At 49.8% G+C, this 10,372-nt stretch overlaps 1 protein-coding gene across 1 annotated transcript in view; it reads left to right on the forward strand.

The window, feature by feature from the left end:
* Positions 1-2,122: 2,122 nt before the first annotated feature.
* The window catches only part of LOC122383641 (hemicentin-2-like), a gene marked incomplete at its 3' end in the record, with an annotated part of 92,804 nt that continues 84,554 nt past the window's right edge, over positions 2,123-10,372 (forward strand). Inside the window, exon 1 of the mRNA XM_043370281.1 lies at positions 2,123-2,621. Within this exon, the coding sequence (XP_043226216.1) occupies positions 2,492-2,621 (130 nt within the window). The remainder of the gene's footprint in view (positions 2,622-10,372) is intronic.

The following is a 10,372-nucleotide window of genomic DNA, read 5'->3' on the forward strand; positions in this document are numbered from 1 at the left end:
GTCTAGAATTGCTAAAAATTGAGTTTGAAAATTTGACGTCATCAATTTTGAACAGTTTTTTCACTATAACTTCGCCAAAAAAAGAGGTATCAATCTCAAATTTGGTATGTGGATGGAAGGCGGTAAGGACTATCACATATATTCCGGTTTTTGCGAAATTCAAAAAACTTTTTGGATTTTTCGATCATTATATCCAAAAAAATTATTTTTTGATTTTTGGGGGTCAAAATCCTAAAATTTCAAAAATCCGAGATAGCAGTTTTGTAGCCCTGTCAATTCTACAGCTTTTATGTCCTTATCATTTTTCTGTATTTGCAAAGCTATAGGCCTGACAGCTCTTCCCGCGAAACCCTTTTTTGGGTCGAAAACGGCAGAACATGACGTCACTCTGACGTCATTTCCGGCCAACCTATCATAGCCTTTGGAAAACTTTTTGGTCACCATGTGTAAAATTGATGTCCGGGAGGGTACTGAAAGTTTGGTGACGATCGGCGCAGCGGTTCTGGAGATATATCGAAAAGTCTGGAGGGGGGCAAAAAATAGCCCCCCCCACCAGGTCGCGGGTTATCTCTGGGTTCCAGCCGTTGATCTCTGTGTCCGTGTCGTATATCTCTGGATTCATGCTATCAATCTCTGGGTTTGTGCCGCCGCATCTCTGGGTCCGTGTCACCGATCTCTAGGCTCCGTATATCTCTGGGTTCCTGCCGTTGATCTCTGGGTCCGTGCCACTGACGGTCGACGGCTCGACGCACCGTTCCAGTCCACGGCGCTGATTTTGAGCCGTCTACAATGGCCGGTCATGGCGGTAACGGCACGCGCTTAACGGTCAGAGCAGCCCCGCAGATGTTACCGCGTTCTCTATGACTACAGAATCGGCCTGATAATGGCCACTCGCACAGAGCGCCAATTATCCACACAAAGGATAAATTAAAAAGGTTAATTCAATATGGTGTGTGGAGATATCTAATGATATTCTATTAACTTTAGGTAACCCATAGGTACTGACCATTGAGCTGATGTAAGTATGTGCGTTTACCAGCTCTCTGTAGAAAAAAGACAAGCTACGCTTATACTAAAAGAGCTAAAATTGCTTGAACGTTTTGATTCACGTTTGTTTTCCTTAAATTTGTGTGTGTGTAAGGTTTGTGCCAGTCTTAATTGTTTTCATGACACGACGTATAATTCAGCAAATAATTGATTCACTTTGCCAATGTTTCTTCATCATCGTCATGCATAGGTAAACATTGTTTAATTGACCATGTGTTGCTAAACGAGTGAATGAAAATGTTTGGTCAGCTTATCAGGTGTAAAACGTGTAACTTCCAGATCTTTGTGGGCAACCCAACATTTGTGTGTCATATTTTTTTTACTCTTTTTGTAATTCAATGAAATTAATCATGTTCATCGCATGCTTGAACGTAGCTTTTATTATGAACTGCTTTCACAACGAACGGTGACAGCTTTTCGATGTTCCTAATTATGCTTTTTAAGACATCACAGTCCAACGGTGATTTCAAAACGACCCTAAACGGCACATTTGTTCCCGCCACCCCTCGCTATTCAGCATTTCGTCAGCTGCCAACGAGGGCCACTTATTTGAACGGTGGCGTCTAATTTGGCACCTCACATTTCGCCGCCCGGTCGGGTGGCCGCCGTTATCAGCCGCCACTGGCCGGAAGCGTCTGTTTGCGCCATTAATCGCCTCAGCGTCATTGGGCGCGCCATTTGTGTCGCCACCAGCGGCCGACGGCAAAATACCGCCCTCTGGCGTGACCGGCGGCGCTCTCTCACCGGCTCGCCACAGACACCATCCCGTGGGAAATCGCTCAATCGCATAACGCCGTAATAGCCCGGCTAATCTTATTTACCGACTCGCCCAGAAGTCTGCCGGATAATTGACTGCGATTCGTTTACCTGGTCGGCGCGCACCCCTTGCCTTGCCTCCGGAGGGAGGGAGGGAGGGGAGGATGGGGCGCGCTGGAGGGGCCGAATCGATCGATGGGAGCGCTCGACGCCCCTCGGCGGCCGGCGCGCGCGCGGCGTCGGCAGCGTCGGTGTCGTCGGCGGCGGTGTCGGCAGCGACGCGGTCCGGCCGGCAGTGGCGAACCGACGCTGGGTGGAGGGGGCAGTGCGTGCGGTGTACGGAGGCCAGAGACAGGCGTGCTGGAGTGGATCGGACTGAGTGGGACGGCGGCGGACGGCGGACTCTGAGAACGACGCTCTCCGTCTGTGAGCGAGTGACACCGACCGCGCAGCACGACGGACGTCTCTCGGGCGAAGCTCACGGAGGTTTGCCGAGCGAACCGTGCCGTGCGGGATACTGTGACGGTACGCTGGGTCATCTGTTTCCGAATCGGTTTTAGAGTGTCGATCAAGGCGATCGAGGAACGTTGCCGCTTCGTCATCGGCGTTTTATCAAACATTTCGTGGTCTCATTTTCAGAGACGACCCTGTGCGACCATCGAGAGCGATCTGGATATATCAGACACATATGACCACACCGCCAGTGCGTTTTGATGCGGCCAAGGGCGCGGAGCTCTGCTACAGTTTGGTGATGTTGCGGACTGCGTTCGGAGGCGTGCTTCTGCTGCTGTGTGCCGCCAGCACCCAGGGAGATACAGGTAGGTGGCTGTGGTCATCACTTCATTGAATGCATTTACAGAGGACTACAATTCGTGACGAGTCAAATCGTGTATGAATAAGATGTGTTTATCCCCAAAGACAGAATTTAACCACTTACAGCAACCACAACTGTAGGAAGCGATATCGTCTGTGATATACTCTTTCCATGCGCTAATATAATCAAATAACAAACATGCAAGAACATGCAAAATTAAAAGTTTATAGTTCGTTAAAGTTTGATGACTTTGGCATTTATTTTCAAGAGTCAGCCTACCTGCACTAAACAAACATCCGGTACACCTGCAGCGTGCGCTCTCATCCGCTATTTCGCCTGTCAATAAGCCGTATAACCCTAGTTTGCTTACGCTTACCAGCGCGCATGCTTGCGGCTAGCACTTATAGCCGCATTTTATACAAGCAATCTATATTTTATTTCCCATTTATTTCATTCCTTTTTCGTTCCCCATTTATTTATTTCCTTTTTCTTTTTCTTTATTTCTGCTTTGTTTATTTTCTATCTACAGGCACGCCATAAAAGCTCATGCATGACTTGTCCCTAATTTCCTGGGGGCCACCAGTGATGCCTTACCGAGCCTGCACTTTCCTTAGACCATCCAAAACTCGCCCCTCGGAAACTGCTAGAGCGCACGGTTCTTGATTTGTGAGACACAGCCAGGCTTAATCGTGACTTCTCGCAGTTAGCACCGCTATGTCAACAACTAACGTATGCAGATCCTATAAACGCTGCAATCATACACATCACAAATCTACCCAAATGAGCATAATTGTGGCTCTATAGCCCAACTTCTAGCCGCAGGTTACGCTATGAATGCTACTCCTTCTATCCATTCGCTGTCTATCAAAACATTAAAACCGCCGTCTGTCAAGTGTCTCCTACATGTAGCAAACATATTTGCTGCTGCCTGGAGGCCGATCCTCACCGCAAAGTGGACTGCCTGCCCCAACTCTCTTCTCGTCGCGTGGCGGCGGCGGCCGGCCAGGGGCGCTCAGCAGTAATCAGACGGGGAGCCGGTGCGGCGGCCAGTGCGGCGGCGCCATTATTGCAGCCATTACGACAGTACGGCGGCCGTTAGCGTGGGACAGCGCTAACGGTCCACGCGCGGCACCGGTCCGCCACTAACGGCCGACATGTGTCACCGATGGTCGGCGACGCAAAGGGCATGAGCTCGGTCGTACGGGCGTCCGGGGCACTGGCGAGTCGCCCAGGCGCCCGCGAGCATGATCGCACCTTCTACGCGCTCGAGACAAGACCGACCCGTGGCAGCACACGGGACAAATCCGGAGGCTGTAGTTTAGCGAGAAAGGCTGTAGAGCTGAGAGGTCAGCTATGAGGTTACGAGGGAGGCTTACGAGGCTGTACTATGCTGCAGAGTCTTGCGAGGCTGCAATGGAGGCTTGGTATGGCTGCTCGACCCGCTGGCATTCGGTTGAGAGGGGATTCGTTTGCAGGGCGCCCGAGAGAGGGGATGATGGTGAATTGTGGCGCACGTGTTGGAGGGTGCCGTCGCGGGGATCCGCCGGGAATATGAGAGCCCTGGGCGCTTGCTAGGGGGACCACAGAGCTGGGAAGGATGGGGAGAGCCGCGGGGTGCGTGCGGGGACCCAGCGCTAGAACATACATCGAGGGGAGAGAGGGGGTCAGTGTCCTGTGCCGTCTGGGATTCGTGGTGGGCCTGGGAGAGAACAGATGAGGCTGCTTGGTCATGGTGCATGACTTCTAACGAGGGATTGAGCCGACTGAATAGATCGGCTAAGCAGTTGTGGCTAATGGGAAGTGATGCATTTCGCGGCTTATGTTTTGTACATCAGATGCGTGCTATCGGAGCCGACGATCAATCTGAATTCAATAACAATTGACGTGGCAGCATAACAAGACAAAAAGCTTCCAAATTCCTTCAAAAAATGATCTTGTTAGCTATTGTGAACGCAGAAACAATTTTCAAACGAAGTATTTGACACAACGATTGAAGATGACAGGACGAGAGGACGAGACCGTTCTATCATAATAGGAAAAACATCGCCATTATGCTGTTCCGCCACCTGCACAACAATAAAACCAACCTGAACGAATCAATTACGGCTCAGGTTTCACAGATCCGCTACCAACGAAAAACGGCGCGCAGGCGACAGAGACCTGCGCCGACTGACGCCAGCCGGGAGACCGCCCAGCGCCGCTACCATTTTAAAACGGTAGCGCGCTGCTCTTTCGAGAGAGCGGCGCGGCTATCACATTCCAGGGCGTCGGCCAGCCGGGGCCGTCCTCCGGGACGGAATGCCAGCGGCTCCGCCGGCTCTCAGCCAGGAATGTCACCGGTCCGCGACTCGATCCCGCCCGGCCGCGCCTCGGCCGGCCTGCTCTTTTGATCTCCCGGCGCGAATTATGTCCGAGGAGCTTTGGCCGCCGACAACTTATGCAAAACCGGCGCCGCGCGGATGCGCTCGTTGTCACCGCCCGGGGCCTGATTCCCAGCCGGTGGATTTGGGAGCTGGCGTCACAACGGTTGCCATGACTACCGACGACGAGTGGGTTTTGGCCGCAGCCCGTTAGGCTCTCCACAGTGCCGCAAACGTGGCATATCATTTGGTCAACGGCTGTTCCCCTGCCGCCACATGTGGGCGCTCGCTACACCCGTCGTGAGTGAAATGGTCCATGGTCGAGCACCGGCCAGGTCCAATGGATTGTCCACTTGAGCCAGGCCGCATGCCGCTCGCGGCAATGGCTTCCATGACGCCGCCGAAAACCAGCAGGCATTAACATTTATGACTGGCTAACGGCGGTACCCGGACGCGACAAACAAGCTCCGTCGGCCGATGGAGGGGCGGTGGACGCCTTCCGACCACCGCGGCCGCGGCCGTCGGCGCCAGCTACCACAGTTCCCACGGCAGAGACTGGAACCCGAGACGGCGCGCCGGAGCGACGCTATTTTGCGACGTACCAGCGCGGTGTTGGCTATTACCTTCAAGAAAATCGCTTCCGCGTGTCTTCAGCAGTGGTTTGGATGGGTCCTAGCAGGATAGCGAAAACGGAGAATGTATTGCAAATGCATTGGTTCTTTTCGCGACAATTTATTTAGCTGAAAGTTCCTTTTGAGCCTAATGTGACCAAATCTATGACGACTTAGAATCTATGCGATTGGTGAGCCTTTTAAGTCGTATACCTACTTTCGTACGTATGATTGTATGTATGTACAGGCCCCGATGACCACATTCCTAACTCAAAACAAGGCACGACCCTTAGCTCACCTGACTAGCAGTACTTATCCGACTGATTTGGCTTCAATCAAACATTGGAAGCCTATCCATTCCGTCGTTCAACAAGCGTCTTGAGCAGCCTGCAGAAGTGTTCCATTGAGAAAGGTCAAGCATCTGATTTCCAGCAGCAAACTTCCAACAACTACACCAGAAATGTTTTATGTTTCGCTGCTGTGGTTGAACATCGATCACTCCCTTGGAAGTGTCACATACAGTCACAGATCAATACACAGAACGGTGAGCATTTATGTCTCAATCAATGCCACTAACCAGAAAATCACTGTCAGGCTTTTTTGCTCCACAGAACACTTGACTGGGTAGTGCTCGTGACGGCAGGTGACCGGGTCGTAATGACCTTTTCCTCGACGTTACCCAGTCCACCAAGTGGTTAATGGAGTCCAGCACGTGTCGTTTGGCACCGGGCAGGGAACGGAACTGTGTCCAGTCCGGCGAACTATTCCTAGCCGTGGACTTGCCCTCCGGGTACAATCCATCGCAGTGCAGGGTCGAACGGAAATCAATGCGGCGCCGGGTCACCCCGCGGGCGCGTTAGCGACGATTCGAACCTCGGCTGGTGTCACTTCGACTCCAAGCTAGAAGTGGAGTCCTGTAGTGTTCTGTCCTAAAGTACATACTGTCTCACATATATATACCAAAACTGGAAAGGTGCCCAACATTGGTTGGCCAGCATCGCCTGAAGAGGTTGGCACCAGGGAACTCCAGAGCAGTTGTTGGAATTTTCGAGGCCGTGTGATGGAAGGCCCGACTTTGACAGAGTCCACTGTCCATATGGAGACCTCATAGTCAGAGGGTATGAGTTGGCTCAGTGAAGCGCCATGGTGGCACGCTATCTCACAACCCTGTAAATGTTTAGGATCAGGTTTTTGTCCTGCTTATTATTCAGAATGTTGATGGAACATATCAGGCTTTCGCTGCACCGTCCGGTGCAAGGTAATTTTCATTATGAGTTCTCTTTAAGCAATCATCTTGTTCGCTTGGTTCTTAAAAGTTGGTAAATGCCGGTGCCGCTCCGCCAGGTATCTGCTTCATTCCTCCCGATGGATGCTTGGAAATACCGTAGTGTAACTAATTGTTCTTTATTACATTATGGAAATACATGAATGTCTTTATTTTCAACTTATGACATTTTTGATAGCGCATATCTACCATTATCAAATGCAGCTACGGAGACAAATGAAATGACGCTGCACAAAAGCGTTTCAATCATCACATGTCACTTGCGCATAAATATCTCCGAAAATGCATTTTACTGACCGTCTGAAGCCAGATCGGACCGCTTCAACGGCTGCTCTGTCTGACAATACATAATGCTACTCTTGCTGGTTGGATCCTTGAAGCGCTACGTCACAACTAACCAAAAACGGCCCTCTCGGTTACTGAGATTCACCGGAGACAAAAGCGACGCAACGGGGACAAAGCGGCGCGACCAGACGTCTCGGCGTGGCCCAGCGCAGATCGCGATGAGACAGCGCCCAGGACCGGAGAAGCGCCGGGGAGGGGGAGCGCTCTCGTGCACATTGTGTCTCGCTCCGATCACTGAGCGTCGCAGAGAGCCAGCGACAGCCAACTCAATCCCGGACAAAAGACAGGCGGCTCGACAATTTCCTTGAAGCGCGGATATTTTACCAGCGACTGCAGTGGCATTCTTCCTGTCGATTATTTCCCTGGTGGAAGGAAAGAGGAAAAGCGCAACGAATTGTGAACAAAGGCAAACAATAACAGTAATATAGGAGTTTGTTTTCATCGCTATTAAATGCCCGGAAAAGCGAGATAAAATAATTTCATTTAAAATTATTTTACAGCTTTGTGGCATCTCGGTAAGGTTGTACAGTTAGGAGAACAACCACAGCTATGAAAAATATTGCAAACTATGTAATAGTCAGCACAATAATGACTACAAAAGGCAGGATTTTGCTTGTAACCTGATTTGACGCAGAAGCAGTGTACATACAGAAATGACACAGACTGCCCGGTAAGATGATATTCGGATCAATAGTGAGGGTTAGGCCGTAGGAATACATACCTTTTTCACTCCGGTACACGCATCACATATAGTTGATGTAGTTGATGTAGTTGATGATGATGCAGTTGATGTAGCATAACATTAGATGTAGTTGGGTATACACCACGCATACCTGGTCGTTAGCTGTTCCGTTAACATGCAGTTTAATGATCGTCGCTCCATTTATGAGAACGGAGACATGTTGACTTGAGTTGTAGCGCAACCACTTTTCACAGTTCCCATGGCCTCAGTATTTTTCTTTGCAGTGTGTGTGCCGAGGTAACAGTCCGGTCTAGTGGTAATGGTAGTCTCAGTAGTCCCAGTAGTGACAATGGCAGTTTGTAGTAGTGACGGTACCAGTCGTGTAGGTACCCGTGTGACACTGGCCGTGACGATTCCCCTACGGCTGCCAGCTGGCACGCCCTAATTAGCTTTGCATATTTGATGGCGTAATTACTCCAGAAGTGGAGGATGTCGGGAACATGGTACAGCTGCATCTACCACCGGCCCCTGGGAATGGTGCGAGGACAACATCTCGGGAGCATCTACCGAGATGCTGAGAGAGGGGTACAGGGAGAGAGAGAGAGAGAGAGAGAGAGAGAGAGAGAGGGGGGGGAGAGAGTGAGAGTGAGGGCAAGGGTTAGGGAAAGTCAAAGAGGAAGAAAGAGAGTTTGAATGAGTGAGAATGAAGGAAAGCCACAGAGAGCGAAAGAGAGTGAGAGAGCAAGAGAAAGAGTGCGAGAGAGAAGAGAGAGAGGGAGGGAGCGAGAGAGAGGGGGATGGAGCGAGAGAGAGAGAGAGAGAGAGAGAGAGAGAGAGAGAGGGAGGGAGGGAGCGAGAGAGAGAGAGAGTAATAGATACATAATTAGACAAGGTTGGAGAGTGTGGGAGAAAGCTGGAAATGAAGAGAGAACGAGAAAGACAGAGAGATAGAGAGAGGGAGAGAGAGAGAGAGAGAGAGAGAGAGAGAGAGAGAGAGAGAGAGAGAGAGAGAGAGAAAGAGAGAGAGAGAGAGAGTTAGACAGAGTGAGAGAGAGAGAGAAAGAGAGAGAGAGAGAAAGAAAGAGAAAGAGAGACGAGATGCACTCAGTCTCTAACCGGCTGTGGTCGGCCCCAGTTGGCAGAAGTCCATTCAAACGTCTGACGGGTCTGCGTTCTGAGAAGCCGGCGGCCGTCCACGCTCGGCAGATCAGATGGTCTCTGGCGGAGCGGAGAAGGTCAGCGTTCGACCTGTGGGACATCCGGCGGCCAGTTTGGAGCGGACCGCACGCTCCATCACCCTCAGACGATCGCCAGACGGCTACGGCCGGCCGAACCCCCACAAACAAATTAATAATACACACCAGCACGTGGCTGCCCGGCTCCAAACGGCAGTTTTCCTTGTGAAAACGACTGCGCTGTATCATTCTTCCAGTTGGTTGGCTGAGGTATGGGATGGGTTGTGCTGTAAGCCCAAAAGGCAGGGACTTTTCTATAGCAGCTAGCGCTGCGGCAGAAAATAATAATGGAATTGGTGTGAGATTGACAGATATTTTTGAACATTTCTTGCCGGTAATGGTATGCGTGGGAGGTAAAATGAGCGCTCTCTAGTCTCTACTCAAACTTCACAGCGGAAATAAACATGAGGCTCCAGGTATATTCCCACGCATGCCAGTACCGTAAAGTGGGGCTATTTGAAACGGATTTTACAGTTTTTGGCCTCTCCCTTTAAGACGGTTCATATTTCTTATAGCATTAAATTGCAAAAATGTAGTTCTCCGTAAGTTCTTTCATATAGGTGCATTTTGGTTCAGCTAGTTAGTTACGAAGAAATTAAAGAAAATCGGTCACGCTAGAGATAATTTTTTAAATGCCATGTGATTGGAAATTAAATTTTGATCATTCTGGCAAAAATTGCTTTTGCAAAGACAGTTACATTTCCTTTATATTCAATCTTTCCCTTTTTCGTAGGATGCTTCATTTCGGTAGGTTATAAAATTGCATCACTATATGCTAAGGCTGTCATAATATGATGTGACCCTAAACTTTCCAATTTGCAGAATGATCATCAAGGACTATTCTAAAGACAACAACAGTAAAATTTTGAAAGAAAGTTTTTGTATATAGCCCTGGTGGCGTGAAAACAGATATACCGAAAGTCGGTGGGGCTATTTGAGACAGTCTCGCTACCTTATGAAGCACACTGTAATGAATCAAACGAGCTAAAAGGTTTCCCAAAACATTTAAGTGAATAGTCTGCATGATTCCTTGTTCCATTGCACATCTTCATGCGAAGAAATAACAGAAAAATGTTAAGCGGTTTTGATTTTATGACGATTTTCCTCGATCGCTGCATGCTGTATCAATTGGCCGGTAACCCTACCACATCAAGCCTACTTGCATAGGCTCACCTAACAGTACGTTCATGTGTTAAGTAATCTTCAATGGTGTTTTTGGTCAACCAAGGTAGACATG

The sequence above is a fragment of the Amphibalanus amphitrite genome, unplaced genomic scaffold (genome assembly GCF_019059575.1).
Source record: "Amphibalanus amphitrite isolate SeventyFive unplaced genomic scaffold, NRLGWU_Aamphi_draft 000169F_arrow, whole genome shotgun sequence".
Classification (NCBI taxonomy): Eukaryota; Metazoa; Arthropoda; class Thecostraca; order Balanomorpha; family Balanidae; genus Amphibalanus; species Amphibalanus amphitrite.